The following is a 19,767-nucleotide window of genomic DNA, read 5'->3' as shown; positions in this document are numbered from 1 at the left end:
GAAATTGTTTAAAATATTTTAAAAAGCAGATATAGTTGAAAAAAATTATAAATTGAAAAAATTGTTATAAAATAATATACTTTTAACTGAGCTTGCACATAGACAAATTCTACTTGTAGGGAAGTGACCATGCAGTCAGGTCATAGCTCATCTTAATTTTGGTTATCACTTATGAAGAATTGTGGGGAAAAATGTTCTTTATGGTCAGTTTTTTTCCTCCTTGCAATTACTGGGATAATACCAATACTATCCCATACAAATTACCTTCAATGTAGGGCTCTTCTAAGAATGAATTGAGTCCTTGAGTTATTAACAGACACATGTATTTTTCAACATTTGTTGATTTTGTTTAGTATTCTGCACCTTAATCAGGCAGCGGTTGTCAGGTCACCTTCATTTTCTGGCTTGGTAAAAATTAACTTGTAATTTATAAAACTATCTCTACTTTCAACTTGAAGTGAAAAAAAAGTGTATTAGGATTTGCATATGTTTCTTTCCCCAAGTATACCCTCTTCTATAAATTCAAATCCTAGACTTAGAATTGCTCACATGTTGTTCATATATGTCAGACAAAACTGTTTAAGAAGTACACTGAAAATCTAGAAAAACAAAAGGTCAGCTCTATAAAGGGATACCTAAGTTCCTTTTTAGGTAATTAAATACCACTGAGGTCAGAGGCTTGGGCATCATAGTATCTTTGAAGGTCTGGGTTACAGATTGATTTATGCTAGCTGTGTTGTGTTGCACAAAACTGCAAGAGCTAGTCACTAAATTTTAGGAGAAAATAAATTACACTGAAGTCTTTATTTATGACTAATTCATATAAAGCTTTCCAATGTCTTTCCTACCCCCCCCGCCCAGGACACTAAGGATTAATTCCTAGGCAGGTTTAGGGAACAGGGCACAGTAAGCCAAGAGATTTGACTGTTGGCAGTTACAGCTCTGTCAGAAACCAGTAATACTGCTTGCTAGCCAGTTTGAACATCTGGGTGAATCACAATAAATGAAAGGTAAAAGAACATTCTGTTTTTCAGCATAAGGAAATATCTACTCTGATTGCCGCAGTCTTGTGTAACCCTGCTATTGCAGAAAACTTGTAGGCAGTTGCATGTCGCTGTTTAAAGCCTTGGGGACATCTTAGTTTCAAGTGAATCACGGTTTAGGAAAAATATTGTGAAAAGAATGACTAGGCAAAACAAGGATGACAAAAGAGATGCATTACTGTTCTGTCTCCATTATTCGGAGGCAGACATCTCATCTATCAAATAGGACATACTACTTAGAACATGGAGAACGTAATGTGAACTTCTTATTTTACAGAAAATGCAAGATGCAGACTCTCCTCTGTAACGTGTACAATCTGAAGTCTTAATCAAGCTTCTAAATTTTTGGCAGTAGATTAGAATTAAACTTGAAACCACCTAACACCGGCCTCCCATGCGACAAATCCTTTGACTTACCTTCTGCCCACCCCACTTCCCCAACTTTCCTGCAAAATTTCAGTGCCTGTGAGAAGATGGCGACTCCCTCCCTGTACCCGGGAAAACAGTGCAGTGCAGTGGTCTGAGTAAAATCAGTCTCTACCAATGGACTCTAATTCTGTCCTAAAAGAATCATAAAACACAGTAATAGCAATGCTGGCTCAGTGATGAAATTCACAGTATCAGCACCTATGAGAAATAGCTTGGGACCTTCAAATTTTTTTGGCATTTATCAAGAAAAGCCACTCATTATTACTAGTCAACCATGTTACATCTGAGACAGTGACTTAAAGATTTAAGGAGCATAGAAATTATGCTTTGCTGCCACAATGTTTTGGCATTTGAAATGCTGACTGTCTTGATTTAAATGTCATCTGCAACGTGGGTCAAGTGTGAAAAAAGATGCACCTAGGAACAACTTTACAACTCGCGTGCCTCTACTCCTAATATCGCCTGTTGGCAGAAAATGAGAAGCTGAGCTCTCAAAGGTATTAAGAGTAGCCATTTGTCTGGAAAAGGAGATTAACGTCCACTCTTCTTCTTCCTCTAAATTAATTTAAAAATTGTAACAATTTGATCCAAATTAATCAGTGAAGCAGAGAAAAAATGTCATCAACTTCAAGAGAGGTTATACAGCAAAGATCTACTCGGAGACTCTCTAGGCAAAAAGGAACATTTCACTAGTCCTCCCTAGTTCATTGCCTAACAAAATTTTGTATGCTTTTCTTCTCAAAATAGCCTTCTGGATACCATGAGGCACCACTAGGAAGACTGGCCCAACCTTCATACCGGCTGAGATAGGGAAGCTGCAAGAGCTCTGAACACAAACTGGCTACACATCCAAAGGCTGAAATGCAGTAACTACCAAAATGTTTCATGGAAATGAAACGTGCTCTGGGCTGCTTGAATCCTCCTATCTTTCATAAAGATATCACAAGGACCATAACTTCCACAACACACTATAATGTCTGATGCTAGCTGGAAATCTGAAATGAAAACCTATTAACTACTTGCTACATCTGTGCAAACCCACTGACTTAAATATCTGTCATTTTTCTGACTGCTCTGAAGCTGGCTGGATAGCACTACAAGCAAAATCTGGTTTATTTTCCTTAAATACTTAAACTCATTTCGATTCTGGCCTTCAAAGCTCCCCAAGGTACAATTTGATCTGTCAGAAGAAAAAAATAAGAGCATCAGCTTTTTTCTTTATTGCTTATTCATGTTTCCCACTTTGCAGTAATTCAGCATGGTAAACAAACAGCTTCTCTCTTATGTGCTGGTTTGAGTTCCAATTTTGGCAGTTTTGTAAACTAAAGTTTTACACTCCCACCGTAGTTAGGATAACTTCATTCCCTAATGGATACTTAACACATCTAATTACTCTATTTCTGAGCTGCAAGTACTGTTGAAAAATGTCTCCGTTATTTCATTCCAGGAGCTTTCCAGCTGCAACATTTTCTACTGAATAAAACATTTTCAGTGACTTTGCCCATAAATAATACAGCACAAAGACCAATGTAGTCCCAACTGTACATAATAACCTCAGAATTCCACTGAGGGTTTTCTAGTGACATCATAATAAACTGCAAGAAAAAGCTGAAGATGTATTAAATTATAGTTTGGGTATATTTTATTCTTTTTACACATGATAAGAAACCCAGACATTTGTCACAGTAATTTGATCATTTTTCTAGACTACTTCAAAACTAGAAGGGACATAATTTCAAAGCAGGATGCAGAAGCATATTTCGTATTTGTGAGGACAAACTGAATGACTGAATATATCACTGTTATTTATTTTGCACGTACAAATTCCCATGTTGTTTCTTCATGCTCCTAAGTCAAATGCAAAGCTTTATAAACTCAAAAAAACATAATGCATCCTCCCTCAAAACCTCAAGAGGAATGTTGACAAGCATTGACGCAGAATATCATTTTACTCCCCTATGAATTGTGAAGGGATTGTAATCGGGAGTACTGAGTCAAACATTTTGGTTGGTGTCAAAATACTCTTGCAGCACTCCATGATCTTGAAGTCTGCTATTCAGGTCTCAAAAGAAAATAACTGGATTTAACTGGTATTACAACTGTATCAGGGGAATGATTTGCTCCTATGATTTTAGTCCATTTTACATGTCTCTGTCTTAAGAGTGCTTAGCACTCTAATAGATGAACATGTTGAGGATGTTATCCCAGAAAGGGAGGATAACACCCATAGATGCTTCATTTCCAATTGGGAATGAATGAGGACTGGTAATGCCTGGGCAATCTGGGCCATGGGACACCAAGTTCCAAGGAGCGGGGAGAAAAAGAAAGGGTTTATGAAGCACAAGACAATGTTTCTAATAGGGAGAGTCAGGAGACAACCATGCATTCAAAGTGAGGAACTGCTTCTGCTCTTGGGTTTGAGCTTTGGCTTCCAATTGCAAATAAAACTTGACTGCTATTGCAGATAGTTGCTTGTCCATGTGATGTTAAAGCCTGGATTGGTTTTAGTGTGTAGAAAATCCTCATATAGAGGAAAAGTACCTTAGTGAGATCATGGTGACTGGCTAGCATGCAGTGATACTTGAACCTAACCTATGAATTCACAGGAGGCCAAGGCTCCCTCTCCCTGGTCTACACTAGTGGCTCACTGTTTCAGGGGGCATTTTAAAGAGATTTGGAAAACCAGCTGAACTGAAGGCAGCAAGACCTTAGCTGTGATACACAGAAGACAGGGACTTGAATCAACAACTGGAGAGAGAAAACTGAATTTTCCCTAGGGTTGGCACTAAGCCTGACTTGAAGGTCAGGTTCTTACCTTTCTGGAGGAAGAAATAAAGCAAAACGTGCCTCTCTTCTATAAATCCACTCAATCAATTTTTCAAAAAAGGATTTATGGGAACAGTTAACTTTGTCACTCTCACATACTTTCATGGACTTGTAGTCTTAAGATTAAAAACTTGCTACGGAAAAACAACCAGCTGCCCCTTGGAGTGCTTGGCTAGTGAATGCTTCTCTGTATTTCTAGTCTCTGCTTTGACCATAGAGGAAGGATTTGGGGGTGGGAGAAGTCACTGGAGCAGCAGGAGCAAAGATAACTCAGCATGCAGCTTGCTGAAGTAGAGGAGACTGGAGAACTAAAGGACAGAGAGAGAAATAGTAGGGGACCTAGAAAGGTTTCTGTGTTACAGAGAGATGAGATGATCTGGAAAAAAAGGACTGGAAGGCATGACAGAAAAACAGTTCACCATAAAAAGAACAGGAGAAGACAAGGACATTCATGACATTCCCCATACACTGAAGAAGCATTGGGCTCCTCCTGATCAAAGTGTCAGAGCACACTGGGATGCATTTGAATGGAAAGCATAGCCTGAAAACACACAGCAACAATTTCTACTTTCCCATTTCAAATATGGATACACTGGTTATCTCAAACACAATTGTTTCTTTCAAAATATGTATGTGTGCATACAGATATATGTATAAGTGTCACAGATGAGTATCTGCAGAGGCCAGCAATTCTGATCTGAAAGACAAAGTGTCTCCAGGGAGAATGGCAGTCTACAGTATATTGTTATATTTTAGCTTCCAAGCTACTTCTCAGGACGATAAAAATTTCTTCATTTTCTCACATCTAAGTAGAACATTCATACCCCTCTACATGTATATATATACACATTCACCCTCCTTTCCCTCAATTCATTCTTCATCAACTTACTGGATGGAGTTCTCAATGCGTGTGATGGTGAGGAAAGCTGCTAGGTTTGCCGTGTAGGAGGAGATGACAATCAAAGCAAAAAGCCACCAAGCTCCCATCATCAGTCGGGTTGCCAGGGTTGTGTATGGGACCTCTCCTCCTGTGGGAAAGAAGGAAAAGCAAGAGTTTTCATCTGGCAGAGGGAAATGCAGATGCTCATTGCTCATGTATTGCTCAGGAGAAATAGGCCCCAAGGTCAACAGGGTAAAGCAGTTTACTGAAAAGTAAACTGAGCAGGAATTGGAGCCACATGTTCTATATAAAGAAAAGTACTGAAGGAAGCCCAGACTGTCAGCTGTCATTACTGTATTTAATCTCTTTTGCTGTTCTGCCTTTAATTACAATTAATCTGCCAGTCGTGTCCCATAATGGAAACAGACTTCAAGATCTCAGAACAAAAGCAGCAAAAGTAAATTCTTACAATGTTCTTTTCTTAGAGATCTTATCTACAAACCTTAATTAAGTTGTTCTTGCATTCTTGAGAACATAAAGTTAAAAAACCCCTCATCAAAACACAACTACTTTTCACAGTTCTGTAGGCAGGCAGATGCTTGTGACAACTGTATATATGTGTACAGCTCGGTGCAGGTGAACTTGGACATACAAAAAAAATAAAATCACATATACTGAATGGAACATTGTTTCGTATTCCCATAGTTGCTTTCCTTTAAAATCCAACTGCAGTGTAAGCTAAATAGTTAGTAGCCATTTAATTTACCAAGATGAGCTGCACATCACCATTTCTGTGACCAGAGCCCAGTTTAGCAAGCCATAAAAAGCATTATTTTTTATTTAAATAGCTGCCCCAAAACAACATATTTGAAAGAGCTCTTGCAGTTAAAAACATTTGAATCACATGTTTTTAGACAAAGGAAAATTTGTTGTTTTAAAAATACTCATTTTGTCTGAAGTATAGGTTTTGTCACAGCTACAAGTAGCTAGGGGGGGACAGGCGAATGCCGCAATGTTGACTCCCACAGTCAGCTGCTCAGAAAGTCCACTCTTTTCCTTTCCCCCTATACTCAGGAACTAGAAAAGCTGTCATCATTATTAAGGTAGCTTTCTCAGATGCAAAATCGTACGATGGTACAATACCTAGGATTTGCAAAAGGAATTTGCTACAGATTAAATAATCTGTAAGTATTTTGCGCTGGATCTTCACTTATGTAAAAACTCCTTCATATTTCCCCAGTAAGCAGGTTTAAAGGGAATACTATTATTCCCATTCCAAGTAGAAAAAAATTTCAGTGATGTACACAGACTAGATATTTAATCAACATTTGAATATAAAGGATCACCTTACTGTTTTGTTCCTACCTATACAAAGCATTGGGAACTCTGCATCGCCATACAATAAAAAAATTGAACCTTTTTTCCCTATTTCTGTGATGTGAAGTTGTACCATATGTGAAAAAATAACTGATTCCATTCATTTATATTTTTGGTATATAAGTATTGGAATCCTTTGCCTTTTACGAATTCCAGTATTGAAAGACAAAATCTATCTTAGACCTGTGCAGTCAGAAGTAAATTTCATGTTATTTCCAGGATGCCACGTAATTATCTGAACTAAGAATCTACTGATCAGATTGGGAGATATTCTTACAATATACGGACTTTCAAAGATGAACATTAACTTCAACATCTGAAGATTTGATTTTCTCTCCCACATAAATTTTAAATTATTTTTAATAGAATATTTCTACTTTACAGCAGTTTTTGCAATGCCTTTGAAATACTTCATTTAAAATGACTTTTTAAGAAATGAAAAGAGTAGACAGCTATATAAATTTATTGGAAAAGGCTGTTTGTCCTTCTAACTTTCAGGTGCCAATCCCTGCAGATAATCTTCATAGTGAATTGAAATGGGTAGAGTGACAGAGAAGCCAATGATCTCCTGGACGTCCTTGCATTTTCATTTTTCAGCTTAATGAGTACAACTTTACGTTCTCACATTTTTTTTCTTGAAATGAAATGCCAAGAAAGAGAGGACCACTGAAAGTCACACAATTGCCTTCAGGTTTTCAAGTGAGGATGCTGCGCAACAAGTGACCACGAAGCCGTCACAGACCCCTCAGCCACAGCATTCTCCTACTGTTCACACAGTGCAGTTTTCCCCATACATCGCTAGGGTTGTCTTCACTGTTGACTGTCACCTTTTCTTTTTTAACACCCACGTTAACAGACTTTTAAAAGTGCTGGCCATCTCAAGTGCATTTAGTTCACCCAGGTGTTTGTGAAGTCTTGCTCCTAATTCACAGTTGTACCTTGTCTATCAACCGCATCTCCCCCTTGTACCAGGGGAGGTTTAGATTGGCTATCAAGAAAAATATCTTTACTGAAAGAGTGGCCAAGCATTGGAATAGGATGCCCAGGGAAGTGCTGGAGTAATCATCCCTGGAGGTGTCCAAAAAACATGTAGATGTGGCACTTTGGGACATGGTTTAGTGGGCATGGTAGTGTTAGGTTGACAGTTGAACTTGATGATCTTAGAGGTCTTTTCCAACCTTAATGATTCTATGATTCTATGAATAAATGAAGTTTGAGGACAAAGCTTGCATCCGAATACATACAATAAATACATATCAACATAATTATTCACTTCTGCCCCTACTTTAAAATCTTTGCACTGATGCTTCTTAAACCAACATTTCTAAAGCACGACTGACACAGCAACTACATAGGCACATGATTTTTAAGCAGTACAGGCAGGGTACTCCACCTCTCTCAGTGAAAGAAAGAAAGACAAAAATAAAAGGAGATCTTCTACTGCTATAGTATCATTTATTTGGCATCTATTAGGCGACTTAATGCAATACAGTCTTGTTCTATAGTACAGTTTTTTAAAACACTTTCTGCACCATGACAGCTCACCTTACAAAACCTCTTCACTTTCTTCCCCAATTTCTTTTTCTATGGATAAAACTTTCCAGAGTTTTCTTTCAGTCCAAATTTACATGTTTTTGCAGTGCAAAGGAGAACCAAGTCTTTCAGGAGAGCAACATTCTTTGGTTTTCCACTAACCTTACCATGAAAAAGAGCTGCAGACCTAACAGTTGCTTTATTGACTATAAATTAGTATGCAAAAGGGACCTGCATGTAAACCCCCCTGGACTCTCCTTCCCAGTATCTAGTATGAGTTTCAGGTGCATAGATATCTTTATGGACAACAGCATATTCTTGTTATGAAGGGCTATGCACAGGACACTCAGTGTGAGGGAGGAGGGAGCCAAGATGGTGAAACAAGTCTTTCCCTGCTGTTGTCTTTCATATCATACTAGCAAAGCTGCATAACCCATAATGGCAAAGGGGGCCACCTGATGCAATGTAAAGATGCATTGGTAACCAGAGCAAAATCCATCTCACCATGCCTCATGCCTATAGCAAAATTCATCAATGGAAGTTAACATGCTGGTCATGGTTAAACTGAAAACACTACTGTTGTAGCACACGAAGCAACACTTAAAGATACCCAGCTTCACTAATGAAACAAATGAAAGTCAAAGATGACATTTAGCAGTCCTGGAGTTGCTTTGTCACCTTAAGAGACAGACCTCAACTGAATACAGAGGCTCTATTACTCTTTAGACTTGGCTCTTCCAATGCAGCACAAGATGCCACTACCTGTAGACCCCCTATATTGTGGCTACAGCTTCTAGTCTAGTTCAGCTGACATTTCTGATGGGTACTAAAAATCATTTAAAAGTCTAATCTGCCTTTAAAATTTTCAGATTGCATGTGCAGGAAGGAAAAGATATTTTCCAGAGTAAACTGAACTAGCAAAAAGCAATCTCATTGGGAGTTTTCTGAAAGAGCTGAATTACTGTAGAAGTGACAGTGAAAGCAATTACTTTTAGTCCTCCCACTCTCATCTAATGCAGCTCTCCTTCATCAATCCTAGACCAGTTTAATGCTGGCCTACTTCAGATGACAGGCTTAGACTGCAACTTATCTTACGAATTTTTGTTTATTCCCATTTCTTTCCAAGTGCTTCAAAGTAAATATCAGCAGGCAAGAAAAATAACTCATCTCTTGACAATGCAAACAATCTAATATATAATTATGACAGACCTAAGTATCGGGAAAAACCCACCTTAGGAGATACAATGTGAACCTATACAATTCCTATACAGATTTCTAATAACTTTTAAGTCACTTCTTGTGAGCAGTAAGTTTAAAGGTTTCTTCAAGTTGAAAATTGCAGAAGACAATTATAGGCAAAGAGGAGGAATGAAATAATGAGAAAAATGGGCAAAACAGGGACACTGAGGATCACAGCCTGGTGAGATCTTGATATTGTGTAATTCCACACTAAATGGATAGGCTGTTTCTCCAAACATCTCAGGGCTTTGTCAGTTGTTTGGTTGAAGGAAAACTGTGTTCATTTGAGTAGTCCAGAACTATGAAAGTGTTTCAGATAGAAATAGAAAAAAGATTTTTTTTCTTTTTTTGTAGACAAAGAGAAATGGTGAAACATTTCTTGCAGAAGTTGTAACTACAGTTGGCATTTCTGAGATCAAGTCTGGTGGCAGCCATCTCGTTGAGAAGTGATGTAATTTTTGTTACTAGTCATCCAGGCAGTAAATGTGCAAGATAAGGTCTCTCTCTGATTTAATATTGATTTAACAACTTCACTGGGAATGCAAAATATTTATAAATAAAATAAATTTGTTTAACAGCTCAAAAATAATTTTTTTACCATTAGTAAAGCAAATAGCCTCGCAGCATAGAGCACACAATATTGAAAAAACTCAGAATTGATTATACAGAACAATAATGCCTTTTGAAAATTAATTATTGATATGTAATTTATAAAGAAATACACACACACACACAGAAAAGCCATAAACCACCATTATTCTATGTCCTGAGTTTGGTAACTTTACTAAATGATGTTTCTCGGGGGAGTTGAGAGTTGGACTGGGAGTGTGCTGCAGCTACTCTATATGTGAAGAGAGCAGCTTAGATGAGAAGGCTCTGTCCTTCTCCTACAGGAAGCACACTATGAGGATCACAGCTTGCAACTTCTGTTTCATAGAATCATAGAACTGTTTCTGCTAGAAAAGGCCTTTAAGATCTTTGAGTTCAATCATGGATCCAGCCCTATTAAGTCCAACACTAATCCATGTCCCTGTGCATGACACCTACTCATCTTTTAATCACCTCCAGGGATGGTGACTCAATCACCTGCCTGGGCAGCCCATTCCAGTGCTTGACAACCCTTTCAGCAAAGAAATTTCTCCTAATATCCAATCTAAACTTCCCCTGGTGCAACATGAGGCCATTTCCCCTTGTCCTATCACTAGCTACCAGGGAGAAGAGACTGACCCCCACCTCGCTAAAACCTCCTTTTAGGTACTTACAGAGGGTGACAAGGTCTGCCTTTACTCTCCTTTTCTCCAGACTAAACAATCCCAGTTCCCTCAGCTGCTCCCCATAATTCTTGTGCTCCAGACCCCTCACTAGCTTCATTGCCCTTCTCTGGACATGCTCCAGCACCTCAATGTCCTTCTTGTAGTGAGGGGCCCAAAACTGAAGACAGTATTTGAGGTGCAGCCTCAGCAGTGCTGAGTACAGGGGAAGGATCACTTCCCTGGTCCTGGTAGCCGCTCTGTTCCTGATGCAGGCCAGGCAGGATGCCTTCAGCCTTCTTGGCTGCCTGGGCACACTGCTGGCTCATATTCAGCTGCTTGTCAGTCAGCACTCCCAGGTGCTTCTCCTCCAGGCAGCTTTCCAGCCACTCCTCCCCAAGCCTGTAGTGTTGCAGGGTTTGTTGTGACCCAAGTGCAGGACCCAGCACTTGGCCTTGTTGAAGCTCACACAATTGGCCTCAGCCCATTGATTCAGCCTATCCAGGTCCCTCTGCAGAGCCTTCCTACCCTCAGGCAGATCAACACTCTCTCCCAACCTAGTGTCATCTGCAAACTTACTGAGGGGGCACTCGATTCCCTGGTCCATGTCATTGATAAAGGTATTAGACAGAAGTGGCCCCAGTACTGAGCCCTGGGGAACACCACTTGTGACTGGACTTTATTTGTGATAACCACAGAAGCCAGGGAAATCCCAAAGACAGGGTTCTTATTATGGACAAAACTCAATTTGTCACCAATGCTTACCATCAAGGCTACCCTACCGTTCTCACTTTAAGAGCACATCTCACTTGCAAATAGATTTGGCAGATTTCAGTCATTTAAGCTGCAATAGTCTCTGCAAGACGTATGCAGTGAATCGAATTTCTGTGTAAGGAGTTCTAGCGATATATTTTTCAGGCAATTTTGAGAACCATGAAAAAGATGTTAATTGTGACTGTTTGGTTGAAGAACTCTAATGCTATCAGACTTGAAAGTAAGGATCTTGATTATGCTTGGAAAAGGAAGGTGAAGATATAATAGGTTGGGTTATCTGGGGACAGATTTTGGTTGTGCTTTTTCTTGCAAAAATTCCATCCACATTCAGTGAATTAGCGGCCTTTGAAAAAACAAACACAAAAGACTGGGAGTTGGCTGCAGTTTAGCCTTTAGCTTGTTAGAACAGTCACATCAATTATGCTGTGCATCTGCAATTTCCATTTGCACAAATATAGAGTTCTGTTGCAAACAGTTTAGATCAATGTACATCTTATGTTTTCTTCGTGAAAGGGGCATTTAATAGAGAGTGGGTATAAGGAGAGCAGTTTTTATTAACAAAGAAACAAACACATTTTTTATTTCAGCGATTTTTGCCAGGAGAAACAAAACCTAAAGTTTGACTGAGCTCTGTTATCTTCACAAAACTCTGCAGAGCTGAGCTCTTCAAAGGCAGAATCTTTCAGGGCATTAACTATTGCTATTGTTCTCTTAAAAACGTTCTTGATAATATAAAATCTCTCCTGTTTTCAATTGGAAATGTACAATTCAGTATAGGACAAAAAAATACTTTACAGTCAATGAAGCCTGGGAAATAAATGCAGCTTGGAAGTCATTGGAAAATCTCCCATCACAAATTCTTCTTCCTCTCTTTTCACTTTTCACCCATACTTCTCCATTCTTCCTTGAACTGTGCAGAGTGCATTCATCTCCATAACTTACAAGCTGTTACGCCATAACCTGAGTTTGTAATGTTACATTGTGTGCTGAAGTTCACATCCATTGACCACCACAGGCCTGACATGTATTCTGCAGCAGGAGAATATAGCCCCTTGAATAAGTAATACCTTCCAAATGAGCTTGTAAATCAGTGGCTGCACTCCCGTAGCCTTACAAATATTGGCAGATTGCAAGGGACTGAGAGCAGGGAAGGAACTGAGCATTACGCAGGGCTGGCAGCCAGATTCTACAAGGTCTGGACAAGTTCAAGAGCCAGCCATTGCTTTTATTCACCACACCACCTGTTTCTCCCCCAGCGTTTTGCTTTTATTAATATGTAGTGATTTTATTTTTTTACAAGTCATAGATGAAAAAAGACATTTAGATATTTTGTTTCACATATGAAATATTTCTTTAGGTTTTACTTCCTAAAGAAAGCACACTAGATCTAGGTATTATTACTACCATTACTATTAATACTGTGACAGTACTCAAAATAATTAGGTAGTAAGTTACAGAAATTGCTTTTTTGGTTCACTGGAAGTAGTAGAATTGGAAGGGAACAGGTTTTTTTTTAAATTGAAGTGATTATAAAAGCTTCCATCAAATCCAAAAGATCAAGCAATTTCTTTTTCAATAAACTCTTCTGAGTTTATAGCTGGCCTATTTTTTTCGCTGAACATGACTCCTTTATATGTGAAACACTGTGCTTAAGGGACAAACCAAACATATCCTATCTGTCTATACTGAAAATCTCCTCATGCATCCTCTGTTATTAGCTTCCAGCAGTATTCTCTCTCTTCAGGTACTTCTCAGTGTCTAGTTCAGGTGTGGCTCCCAGTAATACATTATAAAGCATTTTTCTGTATTCTACCATGGACCAGTTTGGTTTCCTTTTTCCTGTTATTTCTACAGCCTTCCTCCTTTTCTGGATGATTTTGAGAAGAAAGATTGTTGATGCACTCTGAGAAATCCTAATGTTTTGTATAAATAAATATCTTCAACACCAGACTTTTTAATGGTGACATCTTTTGGAACTGTTAAGTGTCTATCTCTATTTGTGTAGTCTTTCAAGTTGTTACATCCATGTATTAAGATGGAAGAAACACCTGTTGAAGGTTCAGTTTGGTCTTTAGGTTTTACATTAGATTTTGTCAGCTTTCTAAAATTTGCCCCATGCTCCAGGACTCAAATCAATGAACAGAGGTCCTGAAAGCTCCTTAGGAAGCTCTTTTAAAACATTTGGGTGAAATAAATTTGGATTTGCTGATTTGAAAATGTCTGATGTTAGTAGGTGCCAGATGTCATCCTCTTGAGTTGCTCTTGACATGGAAAGTATTTAATTTGTTTTTTTGCAAGCATAGAAGAGAAAAAAATATTGCTTTCCTGGCATAACTATTTTGAATGGTATCACCTTTACCTATGCACCATTATCATTAAGGTTTCTTTAGCTCCTAATAAAATTATCAAAGCCCTCCTTCCTGTTCTCAACTCTGACTCACCTCTGTGTACACTTGCTCCCCATGTAATTTTTCCTGAAGTTTGCAACTTCTAACTCTTTGGTGCAATCAATGTTCCTTTTTTTTCTCATCTGCTTTATATGTGCATTCAAGACACTTCAGCATGGACAGCCTGAGACTTGAAACATACATCATTCAGATTGAATTCCCCGACTATTTCTCACATTTTCCCTTATGCATTACAGATATGCACTAGAGGAGCCAATCATTCTCTACTCCAGTGTGATTTGGTGGTCTACAGCAGACATTGACTTCCACCTCATTTTGTGCTCCAGCCATTAGCACACAGTCCCACAAGAAATCAAGATCAATTATTTCCAAGTTCTCAATGCCTCTGAAATACCTAATGCCATTGCGACATAGTGACACTCTTCTCCTTTTGCTAACTTTGTCCATCTGTCTTTCAGTACTTCATACATTCCTATCAGGTTTCAGTAACACCACAAAGATCAAATCTATATTTGCTAAGTGAGTAATTCCAACTGTTCTGGTTTATTACTCAGATTTCTGGCACTGGTCTATAGGCAATTAAAAATGTTTTCATTTTGTCATTTGGTGCCCTGATTAATTTTTTTCCCCCCCTAATGTCTTACTTCTGAACTAAACAATCACTTACTCTCTCCCATTTGTTTTTGTTAGCGTAATGATCCCCCAACTAATCTCATTACACTTGCTCCCTGGAAGATTGTTTTCTTTCAGCTGGGTGGGAAATACTGCCCTCATTGCCCTCCCAGAAGGGAAGCAATGATCCACAAAAGAAAGCTCTCATTTATTTCTCCCCTTTATGTGACAGGGAGGATATCCAAGATTATATTTCCTCTCCTTCAGGCTTATTTCAAATCACTCCTAGCTATCTGAAATCTGTAAAGTAGCTTGAGAAGCTGCATCTTATACATGCTTATAGATCCTTATCAACAACTCTTTAAGCCAGCTAACCTGAGGGTATATGCACAACCTTGTGCAGGTAGACGTAGGCTCCCTCCAACCTCCTACCAAGGAGACCAGGCATGAGACAGCACCAATCTGAGAGAGAGATTACCATGCTACCTTGTCAAATCTTGGTTACTGCTGGCCATTAATCACCTCCACGTTATATTTCATATCTTGCAAACTCCCCCTGAAAATCCTCCATTTGCTACTGCTGTGCATCTGTTTGGATCTGCCTTTGGCATTTGATGTATATGCTAAGGCTCATTGCTCAGCTCTGTTTCCTCATTAATAGGAAGAGATTACCCATGCTGAGATTTCAAATGCTGGGGCTAATCAAGAACCAGTGGTGCTGACACAAAGCCCTCATCAAGTTGCTTCCCAGTGTACCCATCTCATAAATCCAGTCAGAGGGCCTTGACACATAACCTGATAGACAAATAGAAATATCTAAAAGATGGCCCAAATGACTACTCACAAACTATTTTGTCAGAAACACAGGATCCCGAGACACATTCTTTGAAACCTTCCTCTCAGAAGCTAGAAAATGCTCTAACACCAAGGAAAGGGTTGGTGCTACCCAGTGCAAAGTATTTCAGCCTACTGCAGTGTAGGCTTACCACTGGGTTAGCAACCTACAGAGTGTTTACAAGTCTGAGTCCCTGCTACTTCTATTGTAAAATTATATTTTTATCTATCTTCAAATACAAAGCCTGCACAGCTTGCTGTCTCGACTGCAATGGCTTCATTCTAGTGACAGAGGGCTAATGATTTGGCCACCAAACTCCCTTGTAAAACTGCCAAGATACAGCAGGAACTGTCATAGGCATTCTTGATTAAAATTTTGTTTGAAAATTAATCTATCTGCAAAAGTCTGTCAGACACAGCTATTCACTACATGCTTCCAATCACTCGTTTATGCGGAGCTCCGCTTTTCTCCCTGGATCTAATTTATACACAACAGTACTTAGAGGCTCTGCAAAGCTGAAAAATAGTTCATGACAATAGCACTACTAAGGGAAATCAAGGAGGGCAGCCAGATACAACATCCCTTTAGGTAAATGGGAGTTGTAGCTACAAAGGTCAGCTTTAACTCTGTCTTAATCCATAGGTACTGAATATAGGGTTTCTATAGTGTTCACCATTTCCATTTTGAGAATGAATGGGTCATAGTCTCTCCTAAATCACTTCTAAGCTGTGACTAGACTGTGCAGGATTCAGCTTCAATCTAGATAGAGCTGCACTCTGTCTTCTACTATTTTTTAGAGCTGCTGCTTTTTTATAGCCATAAAACCATTCCATAAACCAAACCCCTATTCATCCTAAACGTAACGATCAGGTTCGCAGAGAAGAAAGCAGAGAATGAAAATTGAGAAAATTTGCTTCATGGGAAAAGCAATAGCAAGTCAAACCCAAAATCTAATGGGCTCTGTTTAAGACTTGCTGAAACAGAAATTCAAGCCTCTGATTAGAAATGAGAACAATACAATGATGAAATTTTAAACTTATTTTTTCTACTCAGGAATTTTTAGATAAAACCCAAATATGTAAATATACTGAAAGTATAAAAAAGGGTGTAATAACTGTATTCCAGAAGAAAGGGATCTAATGTGATAATGGAAAGCCTAACCTATTTCCAGCAGAGCTGAGATTCCAATTTTCTGCATCACTAGCAATGATAATGTTATACCAACAGTGTTCAATCATTAAATTAATTCCCATTAAATCAATGTCCTTAAAGGCCAAACAGTCCTTCAATAATTACCTGATTAAAATGGTGTTAGCATAACATATTTGTTATAGTATATTTATAATTCTCTTCCCAACAATAAATTGTTTCTTTCCACCCACCTCGCTGAAACAGTGACAACGAGGCAAAAGTTGGGAAGGGAAGCACGTCATATCACCATGTAGCAAATGGCTGTGGTCCAGCTTCTCCTGGCATTGGTGACTCTTCACCAACATACATTAATCTGATTTGCATTTCTATTATGTAGTATTTACACTGTGAATCCTTAAGAGCCATAGGAATTAATTCCTAGCTTTTAAGCCTAGACTCACAAAATTGGCACTAATTTAATGCCAATACATTGTAGTGACTTGTGCAACATAATTACACAGAGAAAGGGGATGGACAGACTTTACTGCGTTTCTAAAAGTCCTGGAAAAGGTATCTTAAAAGCATATTTTGTTTTTCTCTTTTGCTGTCGTTACAAAAAAGTAATGACTGCAGCTAAAGTTTGAAAATGGAGGTGTCTACTTGTATTTGCTGAAGTTACTGGGGGCTCTTAGTTGAAGCATTACTAAGCTTAAGTACTAGTATTACTAGCGTTACTAGTCTCTAAGTGCTGCACATATTCAAATGTTGAAATATCATGCAAGTTTTTTGATATTTCAAAGTAAATCTTTTGATTGCTGTAACTATGAAAAGATTGTAACTGTGAGGCTTGCTTCCTACCACTAATGAATACGTTGGCCAAAATATCTTATATTAATGCTGCCAAAATGCACTGCTTTATCAGAAGATTTAGCAAGGTTTCAAATTTAATTTTGGCATTACCAAATATGGTACTATTCAATTACATAATCATAAATAACTGCAATAAGCCTAGCAATTTTACCAACAGCTGTCTGTGCAAAAAAACCCTCTGAACGATAATCTTTTGTTGCCACTTTTACAGCATAGGACAATAATTTTACGTGATATAATTATAAACATACACACATGTGGAGGCAAACACAGACCAGAACTCAACGTGCATACATAACAAACACAACGAGCTTCTGGGTATCCTCTTCTACAGTGCTGTGATGTGTGCTTTTAAGATTGCACCTGACTGCACATCTGTATAAAGGCACTATTTGCAGCCACTCTTAATGCATCAAAATGATACATGCTTGCTATTATTTTAGAAAATATTGGCACCTAATCTTAACAAATAACCTTGCAGACTGGCAACCTTCTGATTAGATTTCAAGAGATGCTGAGACCCAGTCTCCCTACTACTAATGGCTGGATACAAATGCTCTAAAGCCTCAAACACTCAACCAGAATTAGCGTCTATGGTGCATATTCGTAAGTGGCTAAGAAGCTAACTGTCACATACAGTTTGCGTAGTGGTGGCCTTTCCGTAGACTACTGACAATGTTATATGTAGTACCTTCCAGGATGGTAAAAAGAGCTGTGCACAATGAACTGAAACCAGGCCATCAGTATATACAATTAACATTAAACTGAACAATGTCATTAATGAGGTATTAAAGTGCTGCTTTAGCTAAGAGCCTGTCAGGGAGGACATTATGAACATGAGGGAGAAAGAGTCCCCTTTGGCTGAAACTGAGCAACTAAGAATCAAGCAAAATGAAAGACAATTCAGTGAGACCATAAGGACAAACAATAATTCCAGTCAAGCCTCTCTCTTTTGACAGGTGCTTTTCCCAATAATCTTTTTTTTTTACCTCTATACAGCTCTGTGACTCCAGATTTTGGAGCTAAAAGTGATTTTTAAAAAAGATCACATACTGAAAGAACTTTCAGAGTATTATGAAATGCTTTATAAATCTGTTCTTGCAAGATTTCCAAGCATCCATCACCACAGAGTGGCACCTGACTACTTCAGAGACAAATGAATCACAGATATCTCGAATACATTAGTTCAGTTTTCATGTCACTATTTCTAGTTATACTTTAATTTTCAGAGTCCTTCTCTGCAATGAACTCCTAACCTTACAGAATTCAATCATCACTAAAGCAGGAGTTCTAATTATGTTCCTAAATATCACATTTTAAAATTTAGACTAAAATTCTGCTTCAGGTACATCCTGTAATGTTGTTATCAAAGTGATCTCTAAAACTCAGATGTGCTAAAATAGTACCATAATAGTTCATAGTGAACAGAGGAAAGCAGAAAACCCTCATCCTTTCAAGTTTCACTGATAATAATGCAATAATGTCATTTATTGATGAAAAGCACTAATACAAATGCTTATGTTTGAAAGTTGAACAATCTGGTTTTTACTGTAAATCAGCTATCACCCTGCTTAAGATCATGACTCAGATTTGTTAGAAGTGGAAAGTGACTTCAAAGATGACTTTATCGGATGGTGAGGATTTTCCTCTTTGGGGACAGATACAGAAATGAAAGAAGCTATTGTAAGAAAGGAACACATTCCTATACCTAAAGATGCTCTACTAGCAAGTATATCCGGGCATGAACAACGAACACACCCACTCAACAGATTTATTATCACCGTTCCTTAACAGCCTGTTTGCAGAAGATTTTCTATCTTTCCCCTTCACTGCTATTTTTACTTTATCCTAGTGTGGGGGAAGCAGATTCTTTAGTCAAAACCACGCGTGTTCCTTCATCTCAGTTTTTGTCTGGTAGATAAAGCATAGCACATTTTTAACCCAAAACCATCTCACTAAATTCAAAAGCACTGAAACTATAAAGTCCTACTTTATGATCTCTCTCGTCCATATTGACACTGGAAGAATAAAAATTAAGCAGCAGGAGGTTTCTACAGCAGGATGCTGCCATATTGAAGGCAATCCCCTCAGTTTGCATGCTGGGAAGCTGACTAAATAAAAAATACTAATAAGAAAAACCCAACAGCTCTCATTTTCCCATATTTGCTGAGAGTGGACCTTCATCTCAGCAATCAGGGAAAGCAACAGGATGGTTAACTTAATCAAAAGATTTATTTGGTATAATCATTTGGTCCCTTTCAATATTAATTTTGGTCTACTCCTTTTATACGCGTTTTAATATTAGAAGAGGTCTAAGGAAAAAAAAACAATGCTCAACAGCCGAAGAAGGGAGACTTTTCTGTCAGCAGCTTCAAAAACCTCTTTGCTACTCCTCCCTTAACAGTTTGTAGGGAATTTTCCTGGCACCTACCCACCAGTTGGTGATATGAAGAAGTGCTGCATGGGTGGATACAGCTATGGCACAGCTGTTGCAGAGGAGGGACTCCCCATAGACCAGAAAAGCAATGGAAAACTACCACGGGTTCCATTCTAAACCCAT

At 38.5% G+C, this 19,767-nt stretch overlaps 1 protein-coding gene across 1 annotated transcript in view; it reads right to left on the bottom strand.

Moving 5' to 3' along the window:
• LOC104539618 (glutamate receptor ionotropic, delta-2) overlaps positions 1-19,767 on the bottom strand; it is a gene marked incomplete at its 5' end in the record, with an annotated part of 62,213 nt that overhangs the window by 26,658 nt on the left and 15,788 nt on the right. The window contains one exon of the mRNA XM_010183201.1: positions 5,188-5,326. Within this exon, the coding sequence (XP_010181503.1) occupies positions 5,188-5,326 (139 nt within the window). The remainder of the gene's footprint in view (positions 1-5,187; positions 5,327-19,767) is intronic.

Source organism: Mesitornis unicolor, unplaced genomic scaffold (assembly GCF_000695765.1).
Source record: "Mesitornis unicolor isolate BGI_N332 unplaced genomic scaffold, ASM69576v1 scaffold10654, whole genome shotgun sequence".
NCBI classification, from domain to species: domain Eukaryota; kingdom Metazoa; phylum Chordata; class Aves; order Mesitornithiformes; family Mesitornithidae; genus Mesitornis; species Mesitornis unicolor.
Note: the sequence above shows the minus strand (reverse complement) of the source record. Positions and strands in the feature narration are given on the sequence as shown.